The sequence below is a fragment of the Eublepharis macularius genome, chromosome 1 (assembly GCF_028583425.1).
Source record: "Eublepharis macularius isolate TG4126 chromosome 1, MPM_Emac_v1.0, whole genome shotgun sequence".
NCBI classification, from domain to species: Eukaryota; Metazoa; Chordata; class Lepidosauria; order Squamata; family Eublepharidae; genus Eublepharis; species Eublepharis macularius.
Window position 1 is genome coordinate 131,793,210 of NC_072790.1, and position 19,566 is coordinate 131,812,775.

Sequence of the window (19,566 nt, forward strand, 5' to 3'; positions counted from 1 at the left end):
TATGTTATGCGTATGCAAGTCTGAGGCATAATGCAAGTAACCTTCAAGGATTGCATACCTGCTACACAATACACAGTGGGTAGCCTTGTAGAGCTATAAAGACTTTCCTGAATTCATTCAGTGATGTCAAAAGGATCAGGACAAAATGCTGAATTTAAGACAGAAAATATTTAATTTACTTATTCTAATCTAATTACAAGCTTGAAAGGGTTTTGCAGAGCTATGCTTGCTGAGGATTAACTTGCACTTTTGCTAGATGTTTCAGGTGGGTAGTCGTGTTAGTCTGTAGTAGAAGTGCAAGATTTGGATCCAGTAGCACCTTAAGGGCCAACTAGATTTGCAGGGTATTGGGAGCTCTGAGTCTCGAAAGCTCATACCTTGGAAACCTCGTTGGGTCTTTAAGGTGCTATTGGATCTGAATCTTCCTCTTTTGCTAGGTGTTAGCTGTTTTTCCAAGGACCTTGGGAGAGCGAAATGCCTGCAGAAATTTAAATAAATCAGTACATGCGGCTGTCAATGAAAGTTTCTGTTTTGTACTGTTTCTGTGTGTGTGTATGCAAGCAACTGTTTTAAGTCTGTGCTTTCTTGACCTATCAAGGCATGTGATCGGGGGGGGGGGAGAGAGGGAGAGAGAGAGAGAGAGAGAGAGAGAGAGAGAGAGAGAGAGAGAGATGGGTTTTCAGGAAAAAGTTGCATAGCCCTTGGCAACTTCTCTGAACTTTCAGAAGCATGAGGCATGGCCTCTTAGAGACCTTCATCTAAAACATTCCAAGATCAGGTCTGGAGCCTCTCCCAGCTCTTTTGGCCTTACTAGCTACATTCACTAGTATCCTCCTATTGGGGAAAGGGGGAGGCAAGGCTGAGTGCTAGTGTGGTGTAACAGCTACCATGCTGAACTTTCAGAAGGGATTTGAACCCAGGGCTTTCCAGTCAGTCATAAATCTTATTTTCTCAGGTGCAACCTTTCAGCCTCATCTAGCTCACAGGCTTATTGTGAGGGAAAGATGAAGAGGCCTGATCTTCTTAAGAAGGGTAGGATAAAATTGTATTGCAAACATGAGCTGAAGATTTGAACCAGGAGCTCAGTCTTATACTTTAGGCTTTAGCCACCAAGGCAGCAACAATACCACTCCTCACGTAAAAAGCAATCAGACATTTATCATGGTGTTTTCCAGCTGAGCTAACAAACAACGCAAAGCAAGTTTTTAAAAAACTAGGCAATTACTGCTTAAGCATGTAGAGAAATACAAGAACTTCAAAGCAAGCTATATGTCCTTTATTACCCAAGAACTGAGATTCCTTAGTTAGCGCAGCATCTTCCCCTATCATTCAAGAGATTGACAGTGCAATCGTAAACAGAGATGCACTCTTCGAAGAACACCAGTTTCATGGGCACAGAAGGATGCAAGTCTGCTTAGGGCTGTACTCTGAAGGACTTGGCTTAGATGCACGATGCACCTTTTACATTCTCTATCATGCAACTTAAGATGAGAAGGCCTGACAATATCCTCCCACCTTTTAAATGGAAACCAACATTTTAGATACTATGAGAAAACATCAGGATGCAGATGGGTTGTATCAGTATTAATGACATTAACCCAGCTGGTGCCAAATGTGTTTGGTTTGAGAGAGAAAAAAGATTGAATGCTATATGATCATTGGCTCTTGTCTGTGAAGACTGCATCAAACTGGTTTATACCCATATTAATCTTAATGGGAAAAATTAGTGCAAATCCAGAGAGCTGAATAAAGTTGTATGCGTTTCCCAGGTCTTTTTTTCAGCTGGAATGCAGTGGAACGGAGTTCCAGAACCTCTTGAAAATGGTCACATGGCTGGTGGCCCCGCCCCCCAATCTCCAGACAGAGGGGAGTTTAGATTGCCCTCCGCGCCACTCCAGCGGCATGGAGGGCAATCTAAACTCCCCTCTGTCTGGAGATTGGGGGGCGGGGCCACCAGCCATGTGACCATTTTCTCCAAGGGCAACCCACTGAGTTCCAGCACCTCTTTTCCCAGAAAAAAAGCCCTGGTGTTTCCTATATAATTAAATGACCTTTCAAACTAAAAACAACCATACAAAAAAAACAAACTCAAGTCATCCCAACCTTATTATAAATTGTTCAGTGCTGCTTGCTGAGGTCAAAATGATAACGTTAGAAAGTAATATAAAATCTGCTGAACTCCTTTCTTTAGTGGAGGTAATTCATTAAAGCCCATTAACCAAATTGAGACCATTCAGGTGACATATTTGGCTGTTAATTTAATATGAAACAGTAACTTTTTGCAATGGCTAATTAGCACACACTACTGCATAGAGGAATGTACAAATTTCCTAGAGTTAAAAGTAAAAAAATATATACAGCTCTATTTAACACTTTTAAATTATGTTGAAACACAATGTGCTTTGTGGATTTCCAACAAACTCTTCTATACATCTGTTTTTTAAAAAACAACAATTTTTCAGCATCATAACACTTGCAAGCTCCTTCCTCCACAAACCACCCCACCTCCCATGCAATGCTACTAAATTAACAGAGACCAAACACGTTTTCCAGCAATACTTTTAAAAGAGCAAAGTATCTTTAGAGCACAAACAACATCAAACCAATTAAACCTTAAATTACTGTGGTTGCTCCAGGAACCTGAAGGGTTTTGTTTTCAGAAGAATACTTTGGTTAACAGCTATTCAGTCTTAATATTATAAAAGACAAAAAATACAAGATTTTTTTTTTTACCATCATCCCTAGAGACACATTTCCTTGGCATGTCGTAGCAATCCATGTCTTAACTGCTTGTACGCTGCAGCAATTCAGGGAACAGTTTTGACCTGTACTGAGATTTTAATAACTAGGGCATCAACCAAGATAGATTCCCTTTTCTGATTTATCAGAACAAAAAGAAGAAACGGCCTTTTACTCCTTATGGATTTTAGTTGTCCGCAGCCACAATGTTGTTCAAAGGAGGGAGGGGGAGTCTCTCGTATTTCCCCCTTTTTGGTCAGGAGAGCAGCTTGGGATTTCATTTTCTGCTGAGTACTATACAGTCTGCAGATGCTGTAGGTTGCACAGCAGCGTAGCAAATGAAGTGCTACCAGGCTTCATCGCAATGCAGAGACTGCTTTGCACTGCGGAGGGCGTGCAGATTTCAGGTCAGCAGCAACCTCCAAGATCACGTGAGTCTCATCAGTTCCTCCAAAAGACTGACCAAGTGCCCCTCTCTTCTTGGATAGGAAGGAAAGGGGACATCTTATGATCTCTCTCCAACCGCAGTCAATTTGAGACAGCAATCTTAGGAGAGGGGAATTATCCAGGGGAGAATTAAAAATAAAAACTTATAAACCACTAAATAGCTTTGCTGTTTGCCTGAGTAGGGACAGGTGGAAAAGGCACTTTATTCTAGAAATTATAATTTATAATCCATTCAGCAAGTCAGTGAGTTAATAGCTTCAGTCTTGTGATCCAGCTGACCAGCAGTGAAGGTTCTGTGGAGGAAGATTTTGTGGAGGAGGTCACAGGTGGCTTTTTGGCCCCCTCCTCCTGGAAAGGGATTGTTGCGCTGTTATGAAGATCCGCGTTGACAAAGTATCTGCTTCCCCTGATGTAGTCTGCACCCCTCACTAGTTGCCTTTCTGCCACAGGCCTGGAGAACTGATGCTGGGATGGGGGACATTCCTCAATAATGGGAGGGATCCTTTCATTGCTGAAATACCGACACAGGACATTTTCACCTATAATAGAACAACATCCATCAAACTCCCATGGAGGCTGAAACAGGACACATTGAACAGCTTCTAAAGACAACAGACTCCTCCTATATAGCCTCAGCACAAGTGCTTACCTTTGCTTTTCCACAGGGTGGTAACGCTAAAGTGGCCCTCAGCTATTTCTGTATTCTTGCTATAAATTTACAGCCTCATTTTACCCTCTGCTTTTGCTACAGAAGATGGGTACTCTCTGCCTTCATGGCTGAACTGTGTGTTACATACAAACACTTGCATTAAAATTAATTAAGGCCCTTCCCAGGGAGGAAAAACTGCTTGGGGAGGGGAATCAGGACACAGATAACAGAGGCATAACTCTACTGAACTAGACTAATGATGTACCTAAGCCAACCAACATCCTCTCCCCTACAGTGGTTAACCAGATGCTCCTAGAAAGCCCACAAGCAGGACACAAGCCCTTCCGTTTGTTGTTCAAACCCCACCCCCATCAATTCAGAGTTACGTGCATTTAGTCATCATAGCTAATAGCCACTGATGGGCCTATATATTCAGTAAGTACATTTTTGTCCCCCTCCCCCACATCTTTCAAGGAGCTTGGAGCACCATTAATTGGTCTCTTCCTCCTTTATTTTATCCTCACAACAACTCTGTGAGGTTGGTTAGGCTGAAAGAGTGTGACTGGCCCAAGATCACCAAGCAAGCATCACATCAGACTAGGAATCTGGCCTGGAGACTCCAAGATACAAACCCAGCACTTTGACCACTGCTCCAAGCTGGCTCCATGAATTTTTACAATCCCCTTTAAAGCTGTGTAAGCTAATAGTTGCTACATGAAGAGGATGCTTAACTTTCCTTCCACAGGCTTCCTCCTCTTGTGGAGTTGTAGATATGGTCACCCTCACAAACACATATCTGAAATCCTAGGAGGAAAAGTTTTTGCAGGGAGGTTTGCAGCAGAGAGGTACCAGGCAAAGATTAAGCACTATTCTTCACCATTTCTCCTCAAAATTGTTTTCTCTAGAAGAGCAGCCACCGGGGTGTTAAGTGTTTTAAGTCTAATTTGTTTTGAATTACCACAATGTGTGTTAGTTATTAGATAGTGCAAACTTACTGTAGTGCTAGGCCCCTTGGACCTGGCATCAGAAGTCATGATGACTAACAGCTCAAACCAGCCATCATCTTCCACCCCCTTATGATGGACTCTTGTGCCATGTTGATGTTTTCCATGGCTTCTAACGCAATACAGATTATGATGACTGCTACTCTATTACTGGATATGAGACAGCTGGAGGTATCCAGCAAATGAATAAGAATCAGTGTGCATGGGAGGGGACTGTTTAGTTAGTGTTTCACAAGGGCTATAAAATTCATATCCATTTCAAGGCAGCATTGGCTGTGGTGTTGCAAAAGAGCAGTGTGTCTTAATCATTTGTCTACCATGGCAAGCACTATGTAATACAAATGTCTGGTTCAGAACCACATCTATCTGCAGTACTCTGGAAGGTATTCATAGATTTTTGCACAGACAGACATTCTCTCATGTGCTTAAGGACAGGTAGCAAGTATGAGTTTCTGTGTTGCAGCAGCATCTCGATCAAGTTGCCCCGCAGATAAGATTACGTTTCAAGCAAGCATCCCAAAGTTTCCACTCAGCTCATGCATAAAGTAAAACCAAGCTCCTAATATATTTATGGCCTTGAACAGAAGACAGCCATGTAATAGTTTTAAATGTGGTTCAGTAGTAAATTGAAGAAAAATACAGCAGTGTCTCAGAACTGTACTTTAGGTTTTGGTAAGCAGTCTTTGGCCTGGAATCATTTTTCAATCCTGAACAAAGATCGGTATGAACTATCCATAACACACTTAAGACCAATCTGGTGTCCAAGCTCTCTACCCACTATGAGCCCAACTAGGGAATGTCAAATTAGTAACAAGAACAATGCACACTGCTGCTCAGAATACTTTTAGCAAGTCATCCAAGTATGAGCCAACCCATCTGATCCTTGCAGAAATATTAGCTTAGGTGAGTAGCCATGCTGGTCTGCAGTAGAACAGTAAGATACGAGTCCAGTGGCACCTGAGAAACCAACAAGATTTTCAGAGTGTAAGCTTTCGAAAGTCAGAGTTCCCTTCTTTAGACACTGTGGAAATATTAGTTAGCAAATTGACTACAGACAGACACATACACCCCGTTGCCCATTTACACAAATGAGATGCCAAAGGTGTATGTTTCAACAACCAGAATCCAGATCTCTGCTTTTCACACATCCAAGTATAGTCTAAGACTATATGACACAACCACATTGCTGAAGCAGGCCTGGGTCTGATCAGTGCCTGCATTGGAGACCTCCAAGGAAGTTAATATACCATCTTGAATTATGAAAATAAAATATCAACACCTCTCATATTCATAGTGGACATTCAACACCCTCGACAAAGGCAGATCTCTCGTTGCAGCCAGGGACTCAGTTTGGCTCCCTCAAAATGATCAGGAATCCTCAACAAGAAGTGTGTTGTTCTTAAGACACTGCATGCTTCCATGTCTTACCTTTTCTCCCCATTGCTCGGGGTTTAGAGAAAGGTTCTACAACTCCCAGCCAGTTTCCATCAGCAGGCATAGACAGTGGGCGTGGCTTTCCTGAAGCAAACAGAAAAGTATCCAAGATTGCAGTGCTGCTACTGAGGGTTTAACACTGAGTGATTGTTTATTACCTCAGCTTCTCAACAGTAGAATTAGAAGAGAAGTTAATACAAACCATTAAAGTAGAAAGCAGCCAATTATTCCAAGATGCCCTGCTTTCTATAGTGGAAAGCAAGAGTAGACTGCAGAAGAAAAGCTGCTTTGCTGGATCAAAACAAGGATCTGCCTAGTCCAGACTTCCCAACGCTACCCAACGCAAATGCCTCCATATGCTCAAAAGCAAGGTATGAAGGGGAAGGCATTTATGTTTCTCCTCAGGACCTGGTATTAAGATGTATACTGTCTCTGAACATGGACATTCCAGTTAGTTATCATGACTAATAATTGTTGATGGACATGAATTTGTCATGTCCTTCATGAATTTGTCTCATTTTTTTGTTTAAAAACCATTAACGTATCTTATAGTATAATTCTACAGGGGCAGCCATGTTGATGGGCTGCAGCAGCAGCAAACAGTGGTGATACCTTAAATATTAATCAATTTTTTTTCCAGCATCAGCTTTCGTTGGTTAAAGCCCACTTCATCAGATATAGCAAAAGAAATGTGCTTATGTTTAAATGTGATTTTGTTAGGATTTAAGGTGCCTTTAGACTACAGTATATCTTGTGGTAGAAAACCCCATAAATTAATTGCGTAGTTTGGAAGGGTCCTAAACTGCACTAAATTTCAAGGATTAAACTCAAGTAGTTCTAGTACTGTGTGAAAGAGAATACAGACACATGAACTACACTAATTCTCAACTTACATTCGAATGAGCGTTACAAATCATACAGACAACTTTTTATTTTTAGTGGTTTTCATTAGCTGTTTCATCATGTACAGCCTGACATCTAAACTCAACCGTTTTTGTTCTTTTTTTTAAAAAAAAAACTACAAATCATTAAAAAGTGATGATCCAAGCTTTCACTTTGACAAATTCTAATAAGTGGTTTCAAACTTCATTTCTTAGTCTGCCAAATTCAACTTTTTTAAAGGAAGAGTGTTAAAGCTTTGAGGAACAGAAGCAGCAGCATGGATTTACTCACCATAAGATGGAGTTTTTTCCCGCATCTTTGCTGGCAGAATATTTGCTTCTATGGGATAGCGAGTCAACGGATCAGAATCCGTAAGGGTAAACCTTCGTCTCCTGCATTCCTGATCCAGGAAAGAATTAGGAGATTCTGTGCCTCTGGAACCAGGTAGCGGCAGCTTTGGTTTATTGCCTCCACCATAAACAAAGCTTCCCTTCTCATCCCTGGAAGGACATTTGATCAGATTAGCAATGCAAGTATAAAGGTACTGAAATGCTTCATTACCAGAATCCTTACAGAATCTCAGGGCCTGGCACTTTTCAGCTTCCACAGAAGTGAAGCAGAAAATAAAAAAGTGTAAAGGGGAAAGGCATTATTCAGCATACAAATACAGAAAAAAGCACAAAACGTTGTACTAGTTATAGAAGTCAGCTGGGAACCAACTCTCCTTTAAAGGAATATTCTAGCCATTATGGCTGCAACAACATGTTTTTTCAATATAGGTGTAACCACAGATGCCCAAGGGGGTGGCTGAGTCAGATGTCAATGATTTGAGTACTCTCATGCCTTATGTTGCACCTTTTCTCTTCCCTATAATTAGCAACAATCCAATCAACCATGCAATACTAACTAGCTCTAAATTAATAACGGAAGACAATTCTGCACTTCTGTTCCCTTTGCATAATGTATATACCCTTTTAAATCCAGCTTCTTGGCACCAGATTGGGGTTACTGTGGTACATAACTGGGAAGGGGGGGGTGGGACCTGTGAGAAACTTGTGAAAGGGAAATTTTGTACACCCCTCCCCCACTCTGCCTTTCAGACTCCTCCTCGCCATTTTGCCCACCCACCCTCCTCACTCTGCAGTAGCTTTCCGTCCATCCCCCTCCCCACTGCTCTGCCCATTCTCCTGCCTCCTCATACCCCTCCCTGTTGCTCTACCCATACATGATCTGATACTGGCCCCCCTCCTCAGCACTCTGTAGGGAGTAACTGTCAAAGCAGCAACTCTCACTCTCCCCCTTCTCAACTTAAATGCAGGGCTACCACTGCTGCCTCCACCTATCTGTCTCATGTGGTGAAGGTAGCTTCTGCTCCTACTTCCAGTTCAGGGTGCTTGTACTGACAACACTCCTCTATTTAATGCCCATCTTTCTTCTCTTTTAGCATTTTTCTGCAAACTAATATCTACGTGGCCTAAATCCATATATATTTACATATAAACAACTGAGACCCTGTTGCAAATTAGATATATTGACAAGAACTTGTAGGGACATCTCATTTTCCCCTCCCCAATGTTTCCTCTTTCTCTTCCCTGAAAGCCCTCATAGTCTCTTCTTTCCTGCTTCTCTCTCTCCCCTTCCCATTCACCAGCCAACCTTATCTATCTGGTTGTTGTGGGTTTTCCGGGCTGTATTGCCGTGGTCTTGGCATTGTAGTTCAGGAACTGCTGCTGCAGCCAGCCAGCCCCGTGCTTCCACCGCCGCCGCCACCGTCACCGCCACGTGCCCCAGCCGGGCGCAGAAGCAGCGAGCCGCTGCTGGGGCGGTGCACGGAGGCTGCACCCAGCTAGAGTGTGTGGCGGTGGCGGCGGCAGCGGGGCTTGAGCGGCGCACAGAGGCTGCGCCCAGCTAGGGTGTGTGGCGGCGGTGGCGGCAGCAAGGGGCTGGCTGGCTGGCTGCAGCAGTAGCTGCAGCCCAGTCATGCCAGCTTTGCTGCGCGCGCCTCCGCCCGCAACACCCCCTCCAGCGCCCCTCCAGTGCCCGCGCGCCCGAGGCCACCGCCTACCTGGCCTCCATGGGCGCGCCAGCCCTGTCCTTACCATCCATCCACCAGCCTACCTTTAATCCATTCTCAGCTACAATTATTATTTAACTTCATTTATATTCCAACTTTCTCCATAATGGGGCCCCAGAGCCCTTTTATCATTCTGCTCTCTTCCATTTTATCCTCACAAGAATCCTGTGGAGTACTTTACACCATGAGTGTGTGACTGGCCCAAAGTTACACAGAGAGCTTACATGGCAGAGTGGGGATTCAAACCTGAGGAACAGTAGGAAACTACTAGGCATGGGACAGTTATGCAAGTCAGGTGGTGTCAACCACCCCGTGGTTGCTGCCTAGCCTGACTCTGAAGAGTCCTCTCTCAAAGGTCAGAGCAACCCTGGGAAAGGGCCCTGCTCCCTCCCCCTGCCTTTTACTGACGGAAACCCAGACACCCAAGCCTGGAGGCTGGCAATACATTTGTGATTTCCAAGCAACAGCAACTTAGGGCATTTGTTTTTTAAAGCTGCTTCTATCATTTGGGAGGCTTTACTTCCCATGTGTGTGTGTGTTTTTTAAGATTTCAGATTTTCTCAAGCAGAAAGATCTGTCTTGTTTGTTCATAGCTGCAATCTCAGGATTTAAATATCCACAGATGGGGCAGTATTGAAGATCTGCTATACTGATGATAGGAAAATGAGTGAGGATCCCATGGGGCTTGTTACTTATTATCTATCCTAGTTGAAGACTTCTTCTAAGGTCCTGGACTGTATAGACACAATAATTGCAAAAAACTGGGGGCAGGAAGGGGAGGGACAGGGACACAAGACAAGGTCTTTTCAGCCATCATTTCCAGAACATGCAACGAATTGCCTCAAAATTCTACTCTGACCTCCCCTACCTGCCTTTTAACATGTTGAGCAGACTTGCACCCACATGAGAGTATAACTGCATTATCAGCAGTTTAAGAGCAAGGTCTAAACAAATAAAAACCGAAAGAATTTAAATTGCTGCTACTATGACCATGCCCCGCCTATGGTCACCACACACACACAACTACTTTTCTCAACAAGCAGTAGTATTATAAATGTTTAATCGAATCAGACAATTCCTTTGCATAAAGAAAATCTCTGCAATCCCAGGCTTATTTGTACAGAGTGATGCAAACTACTGGCATACCGAGGAGCATATGGAACAGCTGGTGGAGGAGGTATGTAAAGGTCCAAAATGGCTGGCTTCTCCTTCTTCAAGGAAGCCTCCATGGTGCTTTCAGGCGACTGGGTGGTAGTTGGCGGAGGGCTGTTCTGCAAGCAAAGGAAGTATAACATTATCTTAGCAATCACCTAGCTTCTACATGAACACAACATTCTCCATCTCATGTCTGACCACCTGGGCAGGATTATTTATATTTTATTATTCATTATATCTCCTGGATTTTATTATACATTAGCTGTAGAGTTTGAAAATCAATAGGCTGAGTTCACCTTTACTTCCTGATTGTCCCATACTTGCATTTGGGTTTGGGCACAACCTTCAGACCAAGCAGAAGTACAGTAGCAGTTGAGCACATTATTTTCTGCAGTTCTGCAGTGACCCCACACTGCAGGAGAGCTTACGGGAGCACATTCTAACCATCTGGGCAAATCTGACTGCACAATTTTTTTCCTCCGTGTATGGAATTAGACTACAGAAAAGAGACATCCATACTGTTGTTAGGCACCATTCTGCAACCCAATCTCTCACTGGCTTAGAATTATACAAGAGCAATCAGATACTGGGTTGTACCATACCTAATATTTCTGGGGGGAGGGGGGCTGGATTTTCACTGTATCTCCCATCCCGCAGCAAATCTCCAACTTCCCCCTCCCCCAAGCTATATCTGGGGGTTCACAAGAACACATGAAGCTGCTTTACACTAAATGAGACCATTGGTCTTATCAAGGTCAATACTGCCTATTCTGACTGGCAGCAGCTCTCCGGCTTCTTAGACAGAGGTCTTTCACATTACCTGCTACTTGATCCTTCTGAAAATGCTGGAGATTGAACCTGACACCTTCTGCATGCAAAGCAGATGTTATCCCATTGAGCTACCACCCTAGCTCCCAGAAACAGGGGACACTTGGGACTGCAGCAGGGGGGGCAAGAGGGGAAGCTCTGCTTCCACAGAAAGAAGCCCTTCCATCTATGTAAGTTTTAGGCAAGATCCAACACACTGTGTTTGGGGCTCATCCATAGCCCAGTAGCCACTGATTTTTTAAAAATGGAGTGGCTTCTCTGGACACCCACACAGGCACTTTGGCAGATCATGTATTTGCATCACCTCGTCTAGCTGTAACCATATTGTTATTCTATAATTACTTCCTGCTAACAAGAATCCAGGCATTACTGCCTAATCAAATATTCATCGTGCAAAAAAACAACTACACCAACACCTGTTTGCATCTAGTTGCCATGTAACAGCCGAAGAATATATATTTTATACATACAGAAGCAGTTATATGTAATTAATTAGTTGGTGTTAAACTATTGACTTCCTTGCCATTACTTGCTCCAGCTTGAAATGATCCTCATTTCTTCCCCCTACACCCTCTGCATTTTGCAATATCCCTTTCTGCTGGTGCTAAAAGTTGGCAAGCAAAGCAAAAGTCTCAGTCTCTGATTCAGCTACACTGCAAACACCACCCTAGATAATGCTGCTCTGTTCACAAACATAATCTCTTATTGTTAGTTTTCCAACCCAGGAAGTATTTACTGTTTACTTCCAGAATTCATCAGTCCACCAGATCAACAGCAATTCAGCCCCAAATGGCCTCACTTTAAGGTATCTGTAGTGATCAACAGGACACTTAAGGGATTAAAGAAAAACATTCTTTTGTTCCCTCTCATTGTTTTGATATATTAAAAGAGAAGATTATTTTATAAAAAGGATGTTACAAATTGTCTCTAAGCATTTGTACCTTTTGATGTTGCTTTGTAACTGCTGCAACAAATATCGTACAAATATGTTGCTGATGCAAAATTACCTGTTAGTTAAAGTGATGTCCACTATGTGGCTCATGTTGTATGTTCAGGCAGCTCAGACACATTTTATAAGTCATGAAATATTTACTGGGCCATTTTAAAATGAGAGGAGGGGGAAACATACTTTGAACAATCTGGTACCAGGCCTTCCAAGGTCAGAAAGACTACCCCATCCAAGGCAGAAAGAAATATAATTAGTGCAATGCTAAAAGAACTCCCTCTGTATAACTATATGTTACCTGTACAAGTGGTGGTTTCCACCTTAGGTTTTTAAGGGGAGCAGGAGTAAAATTAAAAGATCCTGTATGGCGTTTCTTTACTAGTAAAGTAACTCCAGAAGGGTTCTCCCTCAGTTTCCTCACAAGGTTCTTCAGTTGCCATCCCACCTTCAAATAAATAAGAAAAGGATGTGTGGAACACTGTCAGATACAAGTTGGTCAATTCCTTCCCAATATTCCATCACTGTAGAAATAACATCTCCCTTAAGCCATCTTCCTTGTTTTACTACTCTTGTCTTGATCCCTTCCCAGCCACTCTCATCCTGGTGAGCAGCCCAGGCCACACAAGGGTTTCCTGGACTGAATGAGGAGTGAAAGGAAGAAAGGAGAGACAGCACAGAGCTTGCTTCTCCAGCTATCTCACAGCATTGTGATGGGGAAGAGCAAGTGGTAGACAGTGGTGGAGGATTACATGCTTTATGCGGGAGTGAAGTGCCACCACCTTTGTCAGGGTCAGAAAGCATATCCTCAGCTGTCACTCAGTCCTCCCCTCCTTGCACCCCACCCCATGCTATGAGGTGGCTATAGGAAAGATGCAGCCCACACACTGTGCTTCCTTTCCTTCCATCCTGCTCCGTTTTCCTCCCCTCACTCAGCCCAATAAAGTCTGGTGTGACAGGGACATGGCTGCTCACTGGGAAGGGAAAGGAAAGAGGTACTTTGTGAAGGCAAGAGTGACTCAGCTGCTAACTGATCAATGACAGCAATGAACAGAGATTTAACCAGACATACAGGACACTTGTGCATACATGTGAGAGGCTGAATCCACACGTCCCAGCATAGTGCTAAACTGTCGGAACGATAGCGTCTTCCTGGCGCAATTTCTGATGTCATTACGCCATGAGAGCTGAATCATGGCGCGATAACGTCAGAAATCATGCCAGAAAGACGCTATCATTCCGACAGTTTAGAGCTATGTCGGGACATGTGGATTAAGCCAGAGTGTCATGTTTGGTTAGGACCCGTTGTTACCACAGCTACTGAACTCCTCTAAAACCTGCCTCCCTGGAAGCAGCTAAGAAGCATGTTATGGGGTGGAAGCAACATAAAGGGAGGGGAAAAGAGTCCTTTCTTCCAGTACCCCAACATCCATCACTAGTGTTTATTTTGTTTTAAGAGATTGGCTATATTTCCCACATAAACATTTCTTCTTTAGTAGTAATTTTTCTCTTACTAAGGCCTTAAAAAAGTGGACCTAAAGTTCTGCTATGAACAAACAGTTAAAACATTTTCATTAAGAAAATGACATTAGATGACCAACCTTTTGTAAATGACTCTGATGTCTTTAATTATCTTAGTGAGGAACATATGAAGTGGTTTCCAATGTTTTAAGTTGCATTCCTTGTTTTTCTACTTAAAAGCCAATCACAGTTGAGAAGAAGTCTGTCCTGCGAACTATGTGCATCCTCATACCTGCTTAACTGAGAAACAAGGACCAGCGAATGCTGCCATCACTTACCACAGTCTGGCGATTCACCTGAATCACTTCATCACCAGCATGAATTTTCTGAGACCTATCAGCAGGAGACTATAGAAGACAAAACAGAAACAATCTTTTTACATGTTTTTCCACTGAATGCTGCTTTCTTTTTAATCCCCCCCACGCCACTCACCTTGACAGAAAAGCTACATAATCATAAATAGCATGTCTGCTGTGTGAGAGTTACAGCCATCATGGCTGGACAGCATAGCTATTGTTTAAATAACTAGCAAAACTCCTGCCTTTAAAGAGGGAGGAGGAGGAAAGTAATATCCTTAAGTGGTTATATATTTTATTTTAATATTTATGGTATTAACATTTAGTATTAAGGCATTTCTGCTGCTATTCACATATATACTATTTGATTTTATTTCAATACAGTAAGCTTCAGTCTGATTTTTGTAAGAATTCACAAACCCTGAAGTTCATATTGCTCACTCATCTAATGCAAGCTGTAAATTTAACCAGACATGTGTAATATAGTTATTTAAGCCATCTGCCTGTTTTGAAACCAGAGGAACATACCACCTGTTCACTTGTGCATTGAAAACTAGAGGTGTTAAAAACTTTACAGCATAAATTTTGCAGATAGATGGATAACACACTTGGGTACATATTAGCAAGAAGTAATTAAAGACTGCTAAATATTGACTTTTGTTCTATGATCTATCCAATACAGAACACGCTACAGCAGCCACTGTGCAAATCACGTCTGCTTCCATAACACATATTCCAGTCCAATGACAAACCAGCAACCCCTGTCAAAAAGGGGGTGGGGCTCATACTAAGTAGATTCATGTGACTCATTCTACTGAACAAGAACCAGAGGAGTTAGCCGTGTTAGTCTGTAATAGCAAAATAGTAAAGATTCCAGTAGCACCTTTAAGACTAACCAACTTTACTGTAGCATAAGCTTTCAAGAAACACAGTTCTCTTCGTCAGATGCATCTGACAAAGAAAACTGTTTCTCGAAAGCTTATGCTACAGTAAAGTTGGTTAGTACTAAAGGTTCTGCTGAACAAAGCTCTCAATTTCCCCTGTTCCCTTATCTAGAGCAACAGAAGGTAAGTTAACCCCCTTGAGCTACCTGCAAACTGGAAACCTCCTTAGGGAAGACACCATTCATAGATCATCAGCTGACAGGTCTAACACATTCTCCTCACATTGAGTCAGAATTGTGAAACAAGAACTACACAGGTAGAATCTTCATAAAATGGGGTTCTCAGGAAAGGGAGGAAAGATCCTGAGGAAAACAGGAAGTCTGCAGCCACAATGAGCAATGCTTTTCCTCAGCATGGAAATACCCATTCATCAAATGGCCCAGTTGAAGATGCCTCGGGCTGTGCAGTTATGGATGTAAAGATCTGAATATGTTTTGCACAGACCAATGAATCTCGTTCTGGATTTTAAAAGCTCTCTCTCTCTCTCTCTCTCTCTCTCTCTCTCTCATACACACACACACACACACACACACCTCTTTCTAAAAATTAGAAAGCTTGTGTCACGAGCATATTGGTGCGGGGGGAGAAAGATTGGAAAGTTGTGGTTAGGTCACAGCATTCCCACAAAAAGCAGGAAATTACAAGTCATTAAAAACAACTTGGAAATCCTGTCACTTGACTGAGCATCAGACACGTACCAATCTTCTTGAATAACTGTAACGATTGCCAACTACGGCTATGATTTACATTTAGTAATGGTCAAACAGCAAAGGAAGAGCAATCACTAGAAATAGGTATTTTCTACATTGTTGTTAAAAATGCAGACCCATGACAACCAACAGGTCCTTTGGAGGGCTGTAGGTTCCCTAAGAATGGAAGCTGACATGTTCAGATTCAAGTATATTCAGAGATAAAGAAAATTCAAAGGTTTAGGACCTCCACATTACAAAAATGAAGAGGCCTTGTTTTCTCCTTAGAAAAATATCCACAGATCCAACACTCTGAAATTTGGGTCAAGCAATCTCAGATGAACAAGATCCAATGAAATAAATAAGCAATTTAATCTGCTGATGAATCAGCAATATAAAGAGACTCCTGGGAGGAGCTGCTGAGTCAGAATTTAAATACATTTTCAACTTTGAATTTGACTCATCAGGGAATGGGAGTAGATCTCTACAGAGCAAACCTCCTTACTTGCAGGTTTATGTACACTGCTCATCTTACTTTGGCAATGCTGGATATGGCATCAATTACACTTTTGTTCAGATCTTGTGTTCAGCTGCACTCTACAAAATAATGAAACTAACATAAACTGCCTCTTGTTGCTGCTCTACAACAAGAAAAGCACGATACAAATGTCTTAATAAATAAAATAATGCCATGTATCTATGCTGGATCTTCTGGCCTCCCTTTGAATGCTGAAGTATCTGATGAAGTGAACTCCAGATTCCCAACCAGTGGACTGGAGATCCCTAGAGGAGTTATTGTAAAATGTTTAAAAATCCATCTGCCTTGGCAGGTTTCAGCCTTCCCCTTCCTGGGCCTTTCCCCAGGCTCGCCTTCATGGCAAACATGCCCCCACCCCGCTCTACTCTGTATCACACTGGCTGCCAGCTGGGCTTTATCCACCAGCCAGCATGCCACAGTGTAGCCATTCCCCCCCAACTGGGTCCACCTGCTCCAAGCCCTCATCCAGGCAGGTGACATTAGGCTAGCCTCAACCAGAGGTCCACAAGTGTGCACTGGCTCAGCCAGGGCTGCTTACCTACCTTTGAGAATAACTGTTCCTTATGAAAGGCTTGGGTGAGGGATATTGGCTTCTACTGCTTACCTGCTCCCATCTCTGATGGCAGCTAGAATTGCCCATGCCTTACATGGAGGCATGGGCTGCAGCCCTTTAAGGAGCCTGTTCAGCCAGCAGTTTCCTTGTGAGGCTGATCAGTTGCCTTCCTGAGCCCCTCCCACATCTCTGCCAGCCCAGAGAAGTCCCAGGGCAGCATCAGGCAGCTGTCAGGGTTCGGGAGATTTACCATAACATGACATCTCCCTCTCAACCACCCCAGGGTAGCCCAGTAAGCACAGGAGAGGAGGGATACCCCTCCCCCAGACAGTTCATGCATCTGAAATGATCTCTGACTCAAGAGCTTATACTGAAATAAATTGTTACTCGTTAGGTGCCACTGGACTTCTCATTTATTCTACCACCTAGATTAGTAGAAACAACTACTCTTTTATACTGCTCTTCTAGACAGATTAGTGATCACTCAAAGTAGTGGACAAAGTTAGTGTTATTATTATCCCCACAATGCAGCTAGGAAGCTGGGAATGAGAGGAGTGGCTTACCCAAGGCCACCTACTGAGCTCATGGCAGTAGTGGGATCAGAACCAGAGTGTGCTGATTCACAGCCCAACTACTTAACCACCTCAACTGTGGAAAAGGCCTGCTGCTCAACCTATGTGCACAGAGATCTGACAGTTTATTCTGGAGATGAGGTCCCCCTTCCTTCAACTTCTGAAGATTTTTGTTAGTTTCATCTGGAGTTCCCTTAGTGATCCTTCCTTCCTGCTGTATCTTTTCATTGTTGTTTTCATGTCTTTGTATGTGTACTTTAGCTTTAGTTTTAATGCTGTGCTATGTATATTTTTTATCAGTTAGCCACCCTAATGACCCTGATGAGGGAAGAAACTCACGGTATAAATGTTTTAAATAAAATAAATATATAAACCAAATGCCATTGCTTAGACCATGGAGGCTAGGGTAGGGACCTACCAGGCAACCCTTGATCATACCTGGATCCGCCACAACCGGAGAATTTCTCCACAAGGAACATTTTGTGCTGCACTTTAATCTTTATTTGTATAAGGGTCCATTATCTGTGAACTCCTTTGGAAGCTAAATAAGCATCCACCAATTGGTCTGTCAAGGACTGAAAGCTCATTTGGGTATCCAAGCGAATTCCCATGAGTATATATTAACTGTTGATGGTGCTAGTAAAGGGATCATTCTAGGCAGTTATACCAGTAACGCCAAATTATATGCAAACATATGAATCTGTCTTATAATGTGTCAAGTTATTGGGCTATATTGTCTACCTTTCAACCAAACTTTCAATCTCTAAGATCTGCAAAACAGCACCAGCCACCTCATTAAATGACTTGGTATGCTAAATAAGCATACATATCTTCTGTAGACTGAATAAATATGTTTTGCATATAAATATATTACTGTTTCTTAAATGTATGTAGATGCTGTTGTGATTAATAAAATAAAAATTAATTTTAAAAGTGTTACTGAATTCATAATAGATTTTTGTCACAAAATCAATAGTACAACTACTATTGTCTGATGGTCCACAAAATTTTGCTAATGTTTAAAAGGGGTCCTCATACTTGAAAAGATTGGGAACTGCTGCTCTAAATCATGAAACCTCAGGACAGTCTTGAATATTGCCACAACATGGTTAGCTTCATTTGACACTTCAGTTCTTCTGATCGTTTGTGACAGCTATCCACTCAGTATATCCAATGCCTGGTTTTCTCAATGATCACAAAGCTTTGCAAGTAAAGGACTGGATTCTGTTATCTTGCAAAATTCCTTTGTCTCAGGAAGTATATGGAATCTTTAGACTAAACATCCTGCTGTTGCTTTTATAAGGGCAGAGCACATTATGAGAGTACATATTTGCTCAGCCAGCATTTACTAGACAGATCCATAAGCTCTTTGCTCAGCATACTTCTGGTAATTCAAGTCATTAGAAATCTTGGTAGGGTTTTGAAACAGTTCTGTCTATTTGCACGGTGCAAAATGAACTAGTAGGTTGATATGAAACAGGCAGATACAGACAGACAAGAACACTCTTAATTACTGCAGTCAAGGACAAGCTAATAGAATTGCAAAACTCACATAAATACAATGCATTATACAATATACAATATAACTTTAGAATCTGCCTTCACTCCAGTTAGTGCCTTGAATTTTCTTTTATATGTATTAATTCTGTTTTGAAGAAGCCATTAAAAAGAAACTTACATTTTCTGTTGTTCCAGTAACAACATGCAATCCATCATATGTAGATTTTATGTACATTCCCTAAGGTAGATAGTTGAAAAGACAAGATAAGCATGACTGTAATTACAACTCACCCACAATTACAGCAAGGCTGTGTACAGATGAGTCTTTCTAAAGAGCAACTTTCCCTTTCATAAATACCACAGCACCAAGCCCAATACCGCACTGGGAGCTTGAGAGCAATTTAAATGAAGGAGGGGGAGAAGTCTCACTGTATTTTCTCTTTCCTATATCGGAGCTGCATAATTTACAGTGAAATCCTAAGAAGACTTACTCCAGTCTAAGCTCATTGATTTAGAGGATGCTAACTGCCAGCAGGGGGCAGGACCTTTTCTTTTAATAGAGTTTTAATGGGATGTTATTAGGTGATTTTATCCACCAATTGGAATATAGAGTTGAAAAACACAGCCTTTTAGTGCATCTGATCACACACAAAACTTCCACCAGATAAACAGAATCAACTGGGTGGAATTTGTCCTGTGGAGGGACACAGGGATTTATTTTCACATGATGATGATGATGATGATGATAAATAAATAAAAACGGTGTGTTTATATACTGCCCTTCTGGACAGACTAGTG

The 19,566-nt window shown here is 42.3% G+C and overlaps 1 protein-coding gene across 1 annotated transcript in view; it reads right to left on the bottom strand.

Moving 5' to 3' along the window:
* Positions 1–2,232: 2,232 nt before the first annotated feature.
* CNKSR3 (CNKSR family member 3) overlaps positions 2,233–19,566 on the bottom strand; it is an 84,216-nt gene continuing 66,882 nt past the window's right edge. The window contains exons 7-13 of the mRNA XM_054975220.1: positions 18,947–19,006; positions 13,955–14,023; positions 12,457–12,603; positions 10,376–10,500; positions 7,447–7,655; positions 6,268–6,357; positions 2,233–3,725 (exon numbers count right to left, since the gene is read on the bottom strand). Of these exons, the coding sequence (XP_054831195.1) occupies positions 3,427–3,725; positions 6,268–6,357; positions 7,447–7,655; positions 10,376–10,500; positions 12,457–12,603; positions 13,955–14,023; positions 18,947–19,006 (999 nt within the window). The 3' untranslated portion in view covers positions 2,233–3,426. The remainder of the gene's footprint in view (positions 3,726–6,267; positions 6,358–7,446; positions 7,656–10,375; positions 10,501–12,456; positions 12,604–13,954; positions 14,024–18,946; positions 19,007–19,566) is intronic.